General features: G+C 43.1%; 1 protein-coding gene across 1 annotated transcript; it reads left to right on the forward strand.

Moving 5' to 3' along the window:
• The first annotated feature begins 877 nt into the window (after positions 1-877).
• MMADHC (metabolism of cobalamin associated D) lies at positions 878-12,090 on the forward strand. The gene is made up of 8 exons (XM_040070057.2): positions 878-922; positions 1,206-1,255; positions 2,848-2,992; positions 4,155-4,372; positions 5,582-5,687; positions 6,163-6,293; positions 8,310-8,396; positions 10,403-12,090. The coding sequence occupies exons 2-8, from the start codon at positions 1,247-1,249 to the stop codon at positions 10,595-10,597; spliced, it is 891 nt and encodes a 296-aa protein (XP_039925991.1). The 5' UTR covers positions 878-922; positions 1,206-1,246; the 3' UTR covers positions 10,598-12,090.
• The last annotated feature ends 6,204 nt before the right edge of the window (positions 12,091-18,294 follow it).

The following is an 18,294-nucleotide window of genomic DNA, read 5'->3' on the forward strand; positions in this document are numbered from 1 at the left end:
AGAGAGATTAAAATTCCCTTTCCTTAACCAACAACGCTGCTCGGAACGGGCAGCAAAGAAATGGCAAAAAAATAAGGAAGAAAAACTTTAATCCTTGGGGCTGTGACCATTCCCTGGGGAAACTGTCCAGAGCTTTTCCATTAAAACAAAACAAAACAAAACAAAACAAAAACAAACAAAACAAAAAACAAACAAACAAAAAAAAAAACCAACAAAAAAAACCCCACAAAACACCAGGGAGGGAAGCCGTTGAAGAAAGTTTTTAATATTTTTATTATTTTTTTCTCTAAGTTCTTCGAGGTCTTGCCCTGAAGTCGCAGTTTTGTGGCAGAAGCGCCACTGATGCTCCCCACTCCCAGCGATCCCCCGGCCTCGCACTTTTCCTTAGCGGAAACACCCCCACCCTTTCAATTCCCTTCAAAAAACCTCATTTCCCCCCTTTTTCCTCCCCATTTTCCACTTTATGGATCCCCGGGAATGACGCGGAGGACAATGAGGGCGGCTGACGCTCCGCGACTGCTCCCTGGTGCCCCCCGCGGGTATTGCCCCGCCGCCGCCGCACCCACGGGCGCTCTTCCCCGCCCCTCACACCGGGCAACACCGGCTCGGGAGCACCGAGGGGACACGGCAGCCCCGCCACGAGCGATCCCAGCCCCGCCACGAGCGATCCCAGCCCCGCCACGACCGATCCCAGCCCCGCCATCGCCCACCGGGATCTCCCCGGCCCCGCCGCCATCGCCGCTTCCCCTCACGGCCTCCCACCGCCCCTCCCGCGGCCCTGAGCAAACGAACGCAGAGCGGCGGATTCCGCGCGGTTCCGAGCCGCGCCCATCGATGTGTCGGCGGATCGACTGGCTCGGCCTGGGGGCGCGCGGCCGGGGCGTGGCGAGGGCGGGTGAGCGCCGCCATTTTGCAGGAAGAGGTGAGGAGGGCCCGGGGTTCCTTTTTATTTTCTTCTTTTTCTGCTCTTTTCTCCCCTTTCCTTGCTCCCTTCTCCCCTTTTCCCGTTTCGTTCTCCTTTCCCGTCAGCTGCCGCTGCCTGTCCCCGGCGGCGCCGCTCCTGCGGGGAGCGCGGGGGAGGCCGTGCGGGGCGGGCGGGGTGTGAGGAGGTTTCGGGGCTGGGGAGTCTAGCGCCGCCTTTTCCCTTCCCTTTCCTTTTTCTTGTCCCTTTTCTGTTCTCTCCCCTCTGCTCTTCTCTTTTCCAGGGGTGCCGGGGCCTGTCAGCGAGGGGACAGCAGCGTCTGCCATGGCCAATGTGAGTGAGCGGCGCCCCATCTCGAGGATATCCCGGGAACAGCGGAGTTGAGGATTAAATAGAGTTGCGAACAGGTTTGGGTGGGACAGGATTTTAAAAGTTATTTAATTCCAACATCCTGCCGTGCGCAGGGACGCCTTCCGTTATCCCAGAGATTGAAAGGCAGCCCCAGCTTTTGCCCGGACCTCAGAGGGAAGAATTTCATCCTCGTATCCCCAGTCCTGCCCTCCTTCAGCTCCAGAATTCCAGGAGTAATAATATCACTGAAGAATTAAATCCGTTTTTCCACCCGTGCTTTTCCCTTTATCCCGGCCTCTGCCACAAAGGAATTCCGCCTTTCTGGAGCGCTCAGCCGATGTCAGGCTGAAGAATAAAACACTTTTATTTTTATTTTTTTTTCTTTTTTTCTTTAATTTCTCTCGCCACGGGGACGTGAATAATTCCTTAACTCCCTGCGTGCTGTTTGTTGTGTGTAAATATTTGCGTGAGTGAGCTCAGCCGTAATTAGTGACATCTCCGTGCTAAGTGAGGCTGGTAATAAGGAAAAACGCTCTTTTCTGCTAATTACACCTCGGCTGTAATTGTTTGCATCTGTTTGTAACGTCACAATCATGCAAAAATCAATCTCGGCAGCGACTTTGCGTAACAGAGAGGAGAGATTTGAGTGGGATCCGATTTTTGTTGTTTTACAACGAGGCAGCTCCAGGCCTGAACTGTAAATGATTGATTTAAGTCATAAATTAAATGTGTTGCTGAGCATTTGGAGTTTTTTTAATAATTTGACAGAAATTATTTTATATTTGCACAGGGGTTCTGGATGAGGAGCCTTCTGCTGCCTTAGGATCTGATACTTCCAATGCAATTTTTGTATTAAACATCCAAACAGCAACATTTATTCTGTTATTTAAAAATAAATTAATTCCGGAAGTGCCTCCCTTGATCTAAAATTGCATAAATTTTTATAGAATCAAAGCTGCAGCGCTTGAGGAGAACCCTTTTATGTGATTTTTTTTTTTTTTTTTTTCTCGAAAGAATTGCTGTTCCTCACCTGGAAAGTTGAATTTTACAAAAAACACTCACACTGGTGGGATTTGTGTTTTCCAGGGTGACATGCGTGGAAACATTCATGGAGAAAATCCCTATCCATAATTTAGTTTAGATTAGTTTTAGTTGTTTGGTTAATTAATTAAAGAATTAATTTTAGATTTTAATTGTGGTACTGAATCTTTATTTATTTAATATTTATTTGTATTTCTTTTTAAATTTTTATATTTTATTTTACTCATTTTTATTTATACGTTTAAATTTTCAGGGCTTTTTTTTTTCCTCACCTGAGCGGCCTTTAATTACCACTAAAAGTGACGACGAAAAAGTTAAAACTAAAATTAAAAAAAAATTAAAATCGGCACCTTTTTTTTTTTTTCCTTGGAATAGCAGAAAACAAAAATAATAAAATCCTTCTGCAGCTTGATGTTGCAGCTGGTCATAACTCAATTTTTCACCTCCTTACTGAGGGTGGATTTTTCTCCTCTCAGAGCTGTGTTTAAATGATTATTTTGATTTTTTTTTTTTTTGGTTCCTTCTCTCCTCAGGTGCTCTGTAACAGAGCAAGATTGGTCACCTACCTCCCAGGCTTTTATTCCTTAGTCAAAAGAGTTGGGAATGCCAAAGCTTTTTCCACTGCAGGATCCTCTGGCTCGGATGAGCCTCACGTGGCTGCTGCACCTCCTGATTTATGTAAGGAAAAAAAACCAAAAACAACCGAATTTCTTCCCTTGAAATCCCCAGTTTGGGAGAGGGGTTTTGGATTTGTGCAGTGCTGATGTTTCTCAGCAAATCCTCGAGTGGGAGAAGGGTTTTCCCTTGGGTTTGCTTCCTTTCCTGCTGTGGGGAGAGGGTTTTCCTTTGGGTTTTCCTGCTTTCCTCAAGTGGGAGAGGGTTTTTCCTGCTTTCCTCCTGTGGAAGAAGCATTTTCCCTTAGGTTTTCTTCCTTTCCTGGTGTAGGAGATGGTTTTTCCTTTTGGTTTTCCTGCTTTTCTTGAGTGGGACAGGGTTTTTCCTGCTTTCCTCCTGTGGAAGAAGGATTTTCCCTTAGGTTTTCTTCCTTTCCTGGTGTAGGAGAGGGCTTTTCCCATGGGTTTTCCTTTTCCTGCTTTCCTCTTGTGGAAGAGGGATTTTCTCTCAGGTTTTCCCGCTTTCCTGGTGTAGGAGAGGGGTTTTTCCTTTTGGTTTTCCTGCTTTTCTTGAGTGGGACAGGGGTTTTCCCTTGGGTTTTCCTGCTTTCCTCCAGTGGAAGAAGGATTTTCTCTTAGGTTTTCCTGCTTTCCTGGTGTAGGAGCGGGGTTTTCCTTTTGGTTTTCCTGCTTTCCTCCTGTGGGAGAAGGATTTTCCCTTAGGTTTTCTTCCTTTCCTGGTGTGGGGAAAGGGTTTTCCTTTGGGTTTTCCTGCTTCCCTCCTGTGGAAGAAGGATTTTCCCGTGGGTTTTCCTGTTTTTCTTGAGTGGGAGAGTGCTTTTCCCTTGGGTTTTCCTGCTTCCTCCTGTGGGAGAGTGCTTTTCTCTTGGGTTTTCCTGCTTTCCTCCTGTTGGGAGAGGGTTTTTCCTTAGGTTTTCCTGTTTTTCTTGAGTGGGAGGGGGTTTTTCTTTTGGTTTTCCTGCTTTCCTGGTGTGGAAGAGGGGTTTCCCTGCTTTCCTCCTGTGGGTGAGGGGCTTTCCTTTTGGGTTTTCCTGCTTTCCTCCTATGGAAGAAGGATTTTCCTTTGGGTTTTCCTGTTTTTCTTGAGGGGGAGGGGGCTTTTCCCTTGGGTTTTCCTGCTTTCCTCAAGTGGGAGAGGACTTTTCCCTTGGGTTTTCCTGGTGTTTTCTGTGTTTTCTGGGATTCTCTGACGGAAAGCTTTGCAGGTCCCAGGACGGTGTGGCCGGATGAGGTGATGGGGCCCTTTGGTCCCCAGGATCAGAGGTTCCAGCTGCCTGGGAACATTGGCTTCGACTGCCACCTCCATGGCACAGCTTCCCAGAAGAAATCCCAAACTTCCAAGAGCCTCCCTGATATTTTAGCCGAGCCCTCAGCCAGTGAGAGGCACGAATTCGTCATGGCACAGTACATCAACGAATTCCAGGTGAGAGCAAACCGCTCCTGGCTGGGGGTGGGGAAAGCAGAACTGAGCCCTCTTTTCCTCCTGGAAAAGGATTTTCTGCTCAGTTTGGAAATCTGAACTTTAGCTGGGTTGAGCAAGAGGTGCCACACAAGTTGTTGTTTTTAGGAGGAAGGATTTCAGGCTGTTTTGAAACAGCGTTTTGGGAGCGATAACTGGGAGAATTTCAGTCTCCAAACCTGCTGATTGCCACGTCTCAGCGCCTTTTACTGAGCAAAACTGAAATTCCCTTCAGGATTTTATGGAATGCGTCAGGATTTGCAGAGTTTGGGCAACGTTTAGTTCTGAAAACCGTGGAATTCGCACGGGAATCCCCCAGCCTCAGAGCGAGAGGATTCAGATTCGTCATTATCAATCAGAATCATTAATTGGTAATTGCAGCGTGATCCCAACATTCCCACAAATCTTTAGTGCTGCTGACTCCGGCTCTGAGCTCGGAGTGCTCAGATTTTGGGATTAAGGGAGGAAATCTCCATTGGAAAAGTGCTGGATCCTGGATTTTGTGAATGAGTCGTTGTATCCCAAAGGGCTTGGGGAATATCAGCCTCTGGGAGCTCCCCAGGTTCTGTTTTCAGCTTGGCTGGATCCTAAAATGCCCTAAAAAGGGTTTTTTTTGCCCAGAAAATTCCACTTCAGTTCAATCAGTGCAACTTTTAGAATCAGGGAATATCTGAAATCTGTCAGTTAATTTTGCATTAAATAATTCAAACAATTATTGCAGATCATTAACAAAAGTTTCTGTACTTACATTATGTACATATACAGAGAGAGAGTGTATATTTGTATATTCTGTATTTATATTACATTCATATGATACATAATAATATTTCTGTATTTATATTTATTCTGCATGCTTTAACATAATACAATTCTAATAAAATAGAAAACTTCCTTATTTTTATAAAAGATACGTATTTCTGTGTGGATTTAAGTAACAGAAAAATCTATTTTTACTTTTAATAGTAGCTTTTAATACCTTTTAGTATCTTTTAATATCTTCTAATATGTTAAATAATTTTATTATTTTAGTATTTAGTATAAAAACTGTGAAGTCTCTTTGCGAATCATCTGAAAGTGCTCGAGTGTACCTGATTACTGAACCATCTTCTGATGAACAAAGTTATTTCCTGTTTGACATTAACTGAGAAAATTTGGATTTTTGTGGGTTTTTAGGGCTCTGATGCTCCCCAGAAGCAGCAGATCAATAACGCCGAAACCTACTTTGAAAATGCCAAGGTGGAATGCGCGGTGCAAGCCTGTCCCGAGCTGCTGAGAAAAGGTTCACTTGTATTTAAAGCTAAGAAAATCCTGACTTTTTAAATGGTAAAAGCAGCGCAGGGAACGCTCTGCCAGGGATAGCCCAGGATGTGGTGCAGAAAAGGTGAATTCAGGGTTCCTAATTACAAAAAAATCCCGTTATTTAGAACAGAAACCAAAGCTTTGCTGGTGACAATATGTAATACTTAATTTCAAATGTCGTTTTCGGTTGTTGTTTTAATGCCAGGGCAATTCTGGATTTAATTCCCCACCCAAAATCCCGTTGTCAAACCCTTTGGAATCGCTGAAGAAAACAGCAAACTGGAATCGCAGCGCTCAGTTTGTGACTTCCATTTATTCAGGGAGGAAAGGACTGAAATTAAACGGGAACAAAACCAGTTTAAAAAAGGGAAATCTGCCTGAGACGTTGGTGTGGGTGAGAGGGGAAGGCTCCCGTGGAGGAGCAGGGCAGACTTGGCTGTTTTCCCCTTTCTCAGACTTCGAGTCCCTGTTCCCGGAGGTGAATTCCAAGCGTCTGACCGTGCTCACTGTCACCCAGAAAACCAAAAACGACATGACCGTGTGGAGCCAGGAGGTGGAGGATGAGAGGGAGATGCTCTTAGAAAATGTGAGTTCATCCTCTTCTTCCTCGAGCTTCGCGGCATTTCTAGCTCTGGTGTTGTTATTTTAAAGCAATTTGGAATTAATCCTTTTCTCTTATAAAATGGAGATTTTTTCCCCCCCCCACCCCCAGCTTTATAATTTTCTTTTTGATTGCCTTATGTGAAATATCTGCTTAGAATTCTTTAATTCTTCAGAGTGGGGTGAGTCCAAACTCTGTTAAAATGTTACAGGAGATTAATAAAGGCGCTTGATTGTTGTCCTGATCCAGCAACTGTTTTCTCACTTATTCCAGCTTTAATCCAGTGGGTTTTGTGGGATTTCGCTGCTGTTTTTATTCTCCTGTCATTTGATTAAGGTTCCACTGCAGACTCCGAGCACTTTTTACCGCTCAAAAATGTAAAAATCACCGGTTTCTCTGGTGTTTTGGTGGTTTTTTTCCCACTTTAATGGATGCTTTTAGTTCTTTTCCCCTGGATTTCAGTTCTGTTATTTCCTCTGACCCTCATCTTGCTCTTTTACCCCTAGAGGGCTCCGAAAATCCCTTTATTTCCCACAACTTTACCATTTCCCCACCACGTGTCGCTGTTCACTGCTGCCATTCCCCCTCAGCACCTCAAAAAAGAACATTTCTACCTATTACTCGTCAAATATCCCCAAACCCGGCATTTAACCTGTAAATAAATCACATTTATGCCCGAAATTGATCTGAGAATGTCCTAAAACTCAAATGTGGGCTCTCTAAAGCAACCGCAAGATAAAGGAATCAACGTAAAACGGCACAAATTAAAATTCCCTTCATTTCAGTGCGTTCTTCTCTTTGAATTATTTCTGGGCCGTTGCTCTTTGGCGTTTTAATCTGGTCTAATTATGTGTTAATTGGCATCTTTCTTCCTCAGGCACCTCCCTGTCCAGTCTAATCCGGTCGCTGGAGGGGGTGTGAGGTCACAAACAGCAAATTCACAGGGAAACGTTGGTTTGCTTGGCAGAATTCACCTGAAAAATCCTCGTTTCAGGGCCTAAAAAATGAGCTTAAACAGCCAAATGTAAATATTTGCATTAATTCAGCTCAAGTGTTTATTGACCTCGCCCTGAGGGGTTGTTCCAGCACCAGAAGAGATCCTGGATCAGAAATGTTGTGCCTGAAATCGTGATATTTGGGATTTAATTTGCAGTTTGGATGTAATTCATCATTCAAGCCATCAAACTTCAAAATGCAGAATTTACTGGGGTAAAATTCCCTCACTTTGAACTGACACAGAATTTACTGTAAAGGGTAAAATTCCCTCATTTTGAACTGACACAGAATTTACTGTAAAGGGTAAAATTCCCTCACTTTGAACTAATAAAGAATTTGCTGTAAAAGGTAAAATTCCCCTCATTTTGAACTGAGATGATTCACTGTAAAGGATAAAATTCCCTCATTTTGAAATAACACAGTATTTACTGCAAAGTAAAATTTGGGTAAAATGAGGTAAATGAGGATAAATTTCCCTCATTTTGAGCTAGCACAGAATTTACTGTAAAGGGTTAAATTCCCTCATTTTGAAATAACACGGAATTTACTGTAAAGGGTGAAATTCCCTCATTTTGAAATAATGCAGAATTTACTGTAAAGTAAAATATGGGTAAAATGAGGTAAATGAGAGTGAAATTCCCTCATTTTGAACCAATACAGAATTTGCTGTAAAAGGTAAAATTCCCTCATTTTGAACTAATACAGAATGTGTTGTAAAGGGTAAAGTTCCCTCACTTTGAATTGACACAGAATTTACTGTAAAGGGTAAAATTCCCTCGTTTTGGACCTTTAAGGGACCGAAGCTGAATAAATCTGATTTTTATAAATTCTGAACCTTTGGCTGCTCAGGGCACTACTTGCAGGGAAAATCCAGTTTTCATAACTGTAAGTAAACGAAGGATTTTATTTATAACAGGTCAAGTTAGAAAGAATTGTTTTAGTGCAACGACCTCATTTGACACCTTTCTTTTCCCAATTTTTTTTTATTTTTTGTTTCCCTTTCAGTTCATCAATGGTGCCAAGGAAATCTGCTATGCAATTTCTGCTGAGGGCTACTGGGCTGATTTCATCGATCCGTCCTCAGGACTGGCAGTGAGTTCTTGCTGTGTGGAATTTGCCTCGAGTCCAGCTTTTTCAGGATCAGTTCCTTTCAGGAATTAAGATTTTTAAATGAACCACGAGCTCAGCTGTGTCAGCTCTCAGCGCATCGGTAGGAAATGAAATTGGATTTTAGGGAACTGGAGAAGTTTTGTGCCCCAAATCCCTTGGGTGCTTTTTGCCCTCCCCAGGTAACTTAGACACCCTGACACCTGTGCAGGTGAAGGCTTTAAAAACCCTCTTTGCACCTGTTAATGATCCCTTTGTCCCCCCCAAAAAATGAACTTTTTGTTCCTCTGGAACAGCGGGAGCTTTCAGCGCGAGATGAATTTTAGTCTGAGCCCCGCTAAAACCCTATCGCAGTTCAAGGGGATCCTGGCAAAGCTGGGCTTAGTGGGGTTTTATTGGAAAACACTACAGAAAGCAGGGATTTATTGTGTCAGCAGAGCAAACAGGGAACGTTTGTAAGGTAGAGCAGGCAGTCCGGGGGTGGAAAAGCTTCCCAGGATTCCATGCACTGAAGGAATTAGGGATTGATGGGAGTGGGGTTTTGTCTTCAGACTCCAGCAGTAACATCCTGGCCAAGAATCAGGAGTGGCCAGAGTCAGAAGCTTCCTCCTGAGAGAAAAAAACTGAAATTTCTGTTTGCAGCTTAAATAAATTTAATTTAAATACCTGTTTACAGCTGAAATACCCATTTAATTCAGATACCTGTTTGCAGCTGAAATACCCATTTAATTCAGATACCTGTTTGCAGCTGAAATACCCATTTAATTCAGATACCTGTTTGCAGCTGAAATACCCATTTAATTCAGATACCTGTTTGCAGCTGAAATACCCATTTAATTCAGATACCTGTTTGCAGCTGAAATACCCATTTAAATACCTGTTTGCAGCTGAAATACCACTTAAATCCAAATACCTGTTTGCAACTGAAATAACCACTTTAATTCAAATATCTGATTGCAGCTGAAATACCACTTTAATTCAAATATCTGTTTGCAGCTGAAATCACTTTAATTCAAATATCTGTTTGCAACTGGAATATCACTTTGATTCAGATACCTGTTTGCAACTGGAATATCACTTTGATTCAGATACCTGTTTGCAACTGGAATATCACTTTGATTCAGATACCTGTTTGCAGCTGAAATACCACTTTAATTCAATTATCTGTTTGCAGCTGAAATACCACTTTAATTCAAATATCCGTTTGCGATTTAATCCCCTTTTTGCTCTTCCCACCGATTTTCCGTAGGGACCTCCTGCAGAGTTAAACTGTCCATTTTTGCCGTTTCCTGGAAGTTTCTCTCCTTACTCCCTGTCTTGTTTGTGCTGTTCCTAGCAGGGCTCTGCCCCCAGTCCCTGCGGGGGCAGCAGAACCTTCCCAAGGGCGGAAGGGTGGCGTTGGGATCCAAATTCACTCCAGGAAAACCTTTCAAACCCGAAACTTCTCCAGCAGCCCTGGCGCAGCTGAAAACTCAGTGTTACCCTGGTTTTTCTGAGCCTTTTGATTTTCATAAATGGAGTCAGATCTTTTTAGTTATTGTACAGTATTAAGAGCAGTTTTCTACCTTTTCCCACAGATGTAACATAAACAAATCCTTTGTTTTTCATTCCCTGTCCTTTGTTTGCATATTTCTAACCTGAAAACAATTGTAACTGACAGTTGGTCTGGCCACTGAGGCTGAGGGGTGGAAACCCCAGAAGCCAATCTTCTGCTAGACCCACAAACGTATAAAAAGTAAGAAATAAAACAAGGAAGCTCTCTCTCCGCCTGGAATTCAGCTTTTGGGCTGGACGGAGAAACCTCTGCTCTGCAAAACCGCTTGTCTGCGTGCGGCTGCTTTGTGTGTCTCGGTGACAGCTCAGGCTTTGCTTTCAGGATTTTAAACCCTCACGTGGAGGAAAAAAAAAAAAAACCAAACCTCCTCACTTTTCTTTTTTTTTTTTTTTTTTTTTTTTTTGGCCCATTGTTCTTGTTTCCCTTTTCCGCTCAGTTCTTCGGGCCTTACACCAACAACCCCCTGCTGGAGACGGACGAGCGCTACCGGCATCTGGGGTTTTCCGTGGACGACCTGGGCTGCTGCAAGGTGATCAGGCACAACCTCTGGGGCACGCACGTGGTGGTGGGCAGCATCTTCACCAACGCCGAGCCCGACAGCCCCATCATGAGGAAACTCAGCGGCAACTGAGCCGCCGCCGCCTCAGGTTCCCGCTCTCGTTCCGCGTCGGCCTCGGGCGGTTCTCCCCTCGGCGGCGGTAGGAATTCCTGGCTTCCCGGGCGTTCTTAGGGAATAAAAAAAGCGTAGCAGGTTGTTTATTTGTAGTCTTTTTGGGGGAGTTGCCGCGTTCACCGCGCGTGGCTCGGAGGACGCGGGTCGATAACGTTTCGAGAAGCGCAGGGATTCCCGTTTCCCTTTTTCTGAGTTTGCCGTGTTCTCTTATCTGGACAATTCCGTCTTTCCGCTGGGCGACTTTTTAGTGTTGAAAACGCCGCTGAAATTTCCGACCGGTCTGCTGCTCCTGAAATTAGGAACTAAAAAAAAAAAAAAAAAAAAAAAAAAAAAAAAAGGAATGAGTCATAGAATCGTTCTCCCAGAATAGAGCGCTTAATAAAATCTGGGCTAATCACTCGTTTGCTCTTGGAAAATGAGGATGAGGTCAACTTTCAGTGGTCTCCAAACTCATCCAGAGAGACTCCATAAAAAGTCCTTAATTACCTTGGAATTACTCATCTCTTATTGTTTTTTGTCTTCATGGTGCTTGGGATTTATTTTCTCAGTGTTAGCTAAACATATTTAATTACTTTATATATCTAAGTGTAATTTAAAGTTGCTTTTGTAACTTCCTTAGGTCATTAAATACCAAAAAACCCCCAGAGGTAATAGGGCAATGCTTGGATCTCATCATTGTTTTCCCGTACTTGGATGCAATCTAGACTTGCCTCTGGAATTTGGAAATGGCAAAGAGCAATTAGGATCAATTATTGCAATTAGGAAGATGTTCCGACAGGAAGGTTCCGGGCTCCTCAGGTATCACAGAAACAATCAGATCAATGGGGCAACGACAGGGAAGGAATTCCAAATTCCACCTGAAATCCCTGGAATTTCAATGCCTCGCACTTCGGCTGCAGGGGTGAAGCAATAATGCAGATTTCAGTCTCATCCCAGGCAGCTCTGGAGCTGTTTTTCATGGAACATGGGAATCCTTCGGGCTTTATTCCATGGGAATGTGCTGCAGCACAGTCTGGGTCAGGGTCCAGGGATTTCAACTTGTTCTCTGTCTTTATCCGACCCCACGGATTCCAGACCTGTCCCAGGCTCTCCCCTTCCCTCCTCAGGCTCTAAGCCAGGCTCAGCAAAGCTTTTCTGGCTTTAGGAGCAGCTCCAAGTGCCTCTGTCCGTCCTTGTCCCCACCGCCCATCCGTGGCCTGGCTGGATCCTGGAGCTGGGAGCTGGAAAAACTTCCCAAAGGAGCAGAGAGTGCTCTCCATTCCCAATTCCCTCCCCAAGGCAGCAATTCCAGATCCCTGCTCCTCTGCGGGGATGGATTTTGGGGCAGGATTGATCCCTTTGTCATCCCTGACCTCTGTTATCCATAAAAACTCTGTTACTTCCAAGGATTTTATCCCTGTTTGGTTTTTTTCTCCTTCTCCTCGAGATAATTAAAGAATTTGAGACGTGCAGAGCGTCGTGTCTGTTTGCAAAATCCGCACGGGACGCTTGTGGGGAATCTTCTTGGAAAAACATTGGGAAAACTGTGGAATGCTTCAGAGCGCGTTGGAAATGTGGATTTGATGTTTTATCCCCGGCTGGTTTCCTGTCATTCCTGTGCTTTGGGAAGGGTGGGAGCTGTCAGTTTATTCCAGTTAAACTTGGGGCGTTCAGTTTTCTGGGCTCGGGTTCTTTATAAGTTTTGTCCTGTAAAGAACTTTTCCAATGGTTTTTTTCCAGTGGCTTTTCCTGGGGCAGAAATCTTGCTGGGAATATCGGGAGTTTTGCCTTGACCTCGTTAATATTCATGTTTTCTTTCATGGTTTGAGGAGGGGGGGGGTGTCAATTCCTGGTATTTTCCTAAATAGAACTTCCATTAATCCCCCAAAAAATAGCTGGAGCTCTCCCAGTTGTGTTTTCCTCCCATCAGCAGAGCCAGGGCTGCAGGAATGAACTTTCTCCTATACAACAAAAGTTCTGGAATACGAAATAAAATAAATGACAGCATAATAATAATGCTTTATTAGGCGATAATAAAATCCAAACCAACTTCCAGTTTTCCAAAATTGTTCCTCCCCAGGGAAAGCAAGCAGCTGAGGAGGAGAATTGTTGTAAGGCTCTGACCATCCCGAGGTGTTCAGTGGGGTTGGGATCTCGGATTTTCCGCTTCCTCTGGGATCGTTTTTTATCAGATTCCGGTGGAAGTTGGAGCAGCAAATCCCAAAAAAAGCTTTCAGCCGGTGGAAAGAGGATTGCTGGTGTTGGGGTGCTACGCTCACAGCTAATTATCGCTGCTTAGCTAATTAACGCTCACTGGGGTAAGTATTCTGGGATGGATCTGGAGGATCCCATCCCGGATTTCCTCCTCGGCTGCCTGGGAGTTCGTGCTCCCGCAGCGAGTGCAGGATTTCCAGTTTGTAATTATAATTACAAATATCTATTTATTTCTGTTAAGCTGGGCTTAACTTGGGAGAGAGCAAATAAACAGATTTTAAAAAAAAATCAAGTTAATACTCTACAGTCTGTCTCATGGAGGGAGTAAAAATCCTGCAGGAATCAGGAAATATTTGGAAAAGTCAGTGTGCGGTGGTTGATGCTCGGATAGTTGGGAATAATTCGGGACTGTTAATGCAGTTTTTATTCCTGGAAGGATTTGTGTGATCCAAGAGTCTTGGCTTTCCCTCTGAGCAGGTTCCTGGAAATGGGAAAACTGATCCAGACACGACTGGGGTTGGATTTTGGGAATGCAGGGTCCGGAATTTCTGAGAGATGGAGGCAGGGAGGGCACTGTTGTGTTGTAAGACACACGGAATTTATATTTATATGAGTAAGTTTAAAAAAAATAGATAATCTCTTATATATGTCAACAGAAAAAAGATCTACTGTGGCATATATAAATATATTTTAAAATCTGATATATATTTATTTAAATTTAAATTTATTAAAATTTAATATATCTTATATATTAAAATATATCTAAATATTCACTATATCTTATATGTAAATATATATGTATGTGTCTCTAAATCTCATCTATATAAAAATCTTGACATAGATATTAAAAAAATATGTAAATATTAAAAAAAACTATCATAATGATATAAAAATATATTGAAAATATTTTGAAGTATCCACTATCTCTTATATGTATATTTGTAGAGATATATAAATATATATCTCTATAAATCTAATATATCTTATATATAAATATATAAAAATAAGATATTTAAAAATATTCACTATATCTTATATATAAACACATAGAGATCTATAAATATATATTTCTATCAATCTCATATATAAATAATCTCGTGATCTCATAACCTCAATGAGTTAAAAATCTCCTTGATATAGATATAAAAATATGTAAATATAAAAAAAATCTATCATATAAATATATAAAGATATCCACTATATCTTAGATGTAAATATATTTCTATGTGTTAATCTCATGTGTATAAAAATCTCCTTGATATATATAACTATAAAAAATGTAATATGTCTTTTTTATATATAAATATCCACTTTCTGTAAATATATTAAAAAATATAAATATATATCTATAATTCTCATATATATAAAAAAATCTTGATATATATGAATATATATAACTAGATATAAATATATTAAAATATCTATAATATGTGAATATTTAAAATTTGAATATTATATAAAATACAGAAATATGTAAAATAGATATCTATATAAATATACATATCCCCATAAATCTCATCTATATAAAAATCTCAATATAAACATATAAAAATATTATTTAAAAATTTTTAAAAATCATAAATCCCGTGCTTTAGAAACGAAGTGACTTTTAAACCCACCTGTTACCCCTTCAAAGCTGAGGGGAGAAAAATTCCTGACTGTGTCACGTTCAGTTAATTCCTCCCCTTGCCCTTGAGCTGGGCTTGGCTGTCGGGAGGGACGATGATCCGCTCCGTGATCATTCCATGGGAATTTTTTATGGGATTGTTTCTAATTCCATGGGAATTATTTATGGGATTGTTTCTAATGCCCCTGGACCCCTGGCAGTGGCCGAGGCCGGCTTGGATCAACCTGGGATACAAATTCCTGCCGTTTATTTGGATTTATTTCGGTGGATGAATTTAATTCCCCTTAGGATGAGGAATTACTTCCATCAGCCATCCGGAGCTCCACCTGAACACTGATTTTTTCCTTGGAATGAGCTGAGCTCTGCTTTTATTCCAATTTTCGGGGGGCACTTTTCCGGCTGCGTGAAATGATCCCGTTAAAACCAGCTCCAATTCCCGTCAAATAAAACCGCAGCTGGGGAAAAAACCCGTGAAACTCCGCAATAATCCCTTGGAGCATTTTTCCCCTGCAGCCTGGCACTTCCCAGTGGAAGTTTTCCCCAAATCCTGGAGTTTTCCGGGAGCGCGCACAGCCCCAGCTGTCCCGGCTCGTGGCAAGAATAAAACTCTGTCTGGGCTTCAATAAAGAGAACGTCTGGCAGGCACCAGCTGGGCTGGGTGAGGCGGTTTAGGCCTGGCTTAGAGGAGCAAAGCCGGGCTTTGTGCCACGTTAACACCGGGGTGAAAGGATTTGGGTCCTGACGACACAGAATGACCCAGACCGAGCTGTTCGCTCCCAGTCGCACCCTAAAAACGTCAGCTTAAAACCTCCTCAAACAGCAAATCCCGGCAGCAAAGCCGAGCCTAAACTTGGTCTGGGGTTAAACAGAACCTCCTCCCTCATCCACCAGTCGCTGGGGGAAACGGGTTCCTCCCAACCCTGCCCAGTTTAGCCCAGTTTAGCCCCGCAGGGAGCTGCTCTCAGCTAATCCTGGCTCTTCCCAGGGGATTCGCGGAATTCCACGGCCTCAGCTCTGCCTGGAGCTGAAACGCCTTGAAGGAACGAATGGATGAGGGTGGAATGAATTAATTAACAAGAAATTAATGAACCAGAGTAAAATGAATTAATAAATTAATGGGTCAGAGTGAAGTGAAATGCTGCAGCGTGGCTGTTTAGTCATCCCCCATTCTTTGGTGACCTGCAGAAATTCAAATTTATGACTGTGTATCAATTATCTAGAATTACATTTATTTATTATTATTATTATTATCATTATTTCTTCCTCTTTTTCTTTTCTCCAGCCGTCTTTGCCCCCTGGGTTTCAGATCCAGAAAGGCGTAAAATTCCGGGAATATTGGGAAATCCAGCTTGGTGCTGACTGGTGAGGTGAGGTGCGGGGGCGAGGGAAGTTCGTGGCCAGGCGTGGAGAAGGAAATCAGGGATTTCAGCGCTGCTGGCATTTTGGAGCGAGAGAGTTCAGGAAAATTCCTCATTTAGGGACAAAAAAATGGACAAAACATTCCTGATTCTTACAGGCAGGAGCCAGAGGAAATGCAAGGATTTAAATCCATCCTGTTATTTATGGAGCTCATCCACAACAACCCCAGGCTGGGTCCCTGTCCCCTTTTCCTTACATCCCAGTAGCCAAAAAAAAAATCCCCCAAATTCAGCCGTATCGAGGGAATTTTATTTCAATCCCCCCTGTAAATAATGAATCATTCCCGCGTTTTCCTCCTCCGGGGTTTGTTTGCTCCCAATTGTTTTACACCGGACACAAATCTGAGGAATTCCCGTTTATTTGGGGATCCCTGGGTTCTGTTTTCCCTCTCTGCTCCGGGAAAACTCCGTGTTTTCCATCATTTTGTCCCGTTTAGCCCGCTCTGGGAGGGGATTTTCCTGGTGATCCCTGGGATTTTCCTGGCGTTCCCTCTAATCCCGTGGCTGGAATTCCGTCAGACACCTCGCGGTGAATATTTAACCCATTTATTTATACAGCTCTACAGAATTTACACCTGTTAAAAATACCACAATTAAACGTTTCAAAGCAATATCCACCCCCCCCCCAAAAAAAAAAAAAAAAAATTAAATATGGTGCAGCTCAGCATTTCCTGGGGTTTGGATCCCCCCAGGAGCTCAGGGAACCCCAAATTGGGGCAGGGTGGGTTCAGACACTTTAATTTCCTTATATTTTAAAGCATCCAGGGAGATGCCAGAGGAGGGACAGGCTTTGATTTTTTTGGGGGAGGGGGAGGAATTTCCAGATCCAGGTGGAATTTGCATAGAAAAAGAGATTGGAAGAAGAAAACAGAGATGGGTGAGGAGGTCCTGAAAGGACGGCAAAATTCTAGGGGTGAGATCCCAAAAATGTTGGTTTTATATTAAAAAGAATTAAAAACAAGCAGTGGGGAACGTCAATTTTTATAAATATGTAGGTCTATAATTTAAATATATATATTTATATATATTTTTTTTTTAATAACAATCCCTGTAAAACCCACTGAGCCTTTCCTTCCCTGAAGAAATCACCTGGAATTAAGTGGGGAGCTGCTCCAAGAAAGAAAAAAAACAATGAAACCAACTCCCTGGAAAATTCAGTCCCCAGGCCACAAAATTCAGGACAGCCCCTTCCACGAGCAGATTCCTGATTTTTCAGGGTATCCCACACGGATTCTGGACCTGGGGAGCTCTCCAGGAGTCTGCACTCCCTGTAATTCCCCCCCAAAAAGCATTTTAAGCCTAAAAATATCAGAATTTGACAGAGCTCAAGTTACCCTGGAGCGGGAATAGGGGAAAAAATCGCTCCCGAAAGAATAATTAATGATTATTTTTTAAAAAAATTCATTATAAAACAGTTTTAAAGCAAGTCCATGACAGCCTGCTTTTATTACTGACTTTGCAAGACAAAGTTGATTCTTTTTTAAAAGCGATGTAAACCATTTTTTAAAAAATATATATTTCTATTTATATATGTTTTTGACCATTTATATATTACAGGCTCACTGACTTGCAAACCACCCCGTTTTTTCCTGGCAAGATCAGCGTTTTTCGGAATCTTTTCCAGCAATCCCAAACCCTCCTCGACTTACCAAAAAAAAAAAAAAAAAAAAAAATTATATATATATATATATATATATAAAAATATTGCATCCGTGATTTCCGGGCAGAACGAGCGCCACAGGTCACCCAAACACAAATCCACGGAATAAAACAAATCCTGGGAGAGCTTCAGGATTCCTTTTTCTCTCGTTCGGATCCTGGGGGTTTGGGGCTAAAATGGGAAAAATCTTGGAAATATTTTTCCCCCCCAAAGCAGCGGGAATCTGGCGAGCAGCAGCTCCTCATCCTCCTCCCTCCTCGTGCTGAGGGATGCGCGCCTCGAATCCCACTGGAAAGGGGGAATTCGGGCGTTTCTCTGGCCTGGTTCGGGAATTCCGGAGGGTTTTCCGCACGGGATCTCCTCCTCTTCTCCAGGTGCTGCTTCCTCGCTGCGGGTTCCTGCCCATCCCAGAGGAGTGGGAATGCTGGGGGGGACCCCCCGATTTTGAGTTAATTACCGCGTGTTAATGAGACAGCGGAGTTAATGAGGCGCCAGCGGGCTGTTCCCAATTGGAATCAAACGCCGGCTCTTCACCCGGATAAGCCGGGCTTTGCCAAAGTTAGGCTGGACTTGGTGGCTTCTCCAGCCTAAGAGGTCTTTTCCAGAATGATCCGGTGCTCAGCGCAGGATTCTGGGAATTCTGTCCAGGAGTTCCTTCGGCAGGCGGGAGACACGCGGGAATTGCGCTCCGTCGCGATCCCAAACTCGGGATTACCCAAAAACCGGGAGGGAACTCGGGGCCGTGTGGGTGGCCGGG

The sequence above is a fragment of the Hirundo rustica genome, chromosome 7 (assembly GCF_015227805.2).
Source record: "Hirundo rustica isolate bHirRus1 chromosome 7, bHirRus1.pri.v3, whole genome shotgun sequence".
NCBI classification, from domain to species: domain Eukaryota; kingdom Metazoa; phylum Chordata; class Aves; order Passeriformes; family Hirundinidae; genus Hirundo; species Hirundo rustica.

Coding starts and splice junctions, on each gene's coding strand:
- MMADHC (XM_040070057.2), top strand. Junction 4,373..5,581: donor AGTACATCAACGAATTCCAG/GTGAGAGCAAAC, acceptor GTGGGTTTTTAG/GGCTCTGATGCTCCCCAGAA. Junction 6,294..8,309: donor GGGAGATGCTCTTAGAAAAT/GTGAGTTCATCC, acceptor TTTCCCTTTCAG/TTCATCAATGGTGCCAAGGA.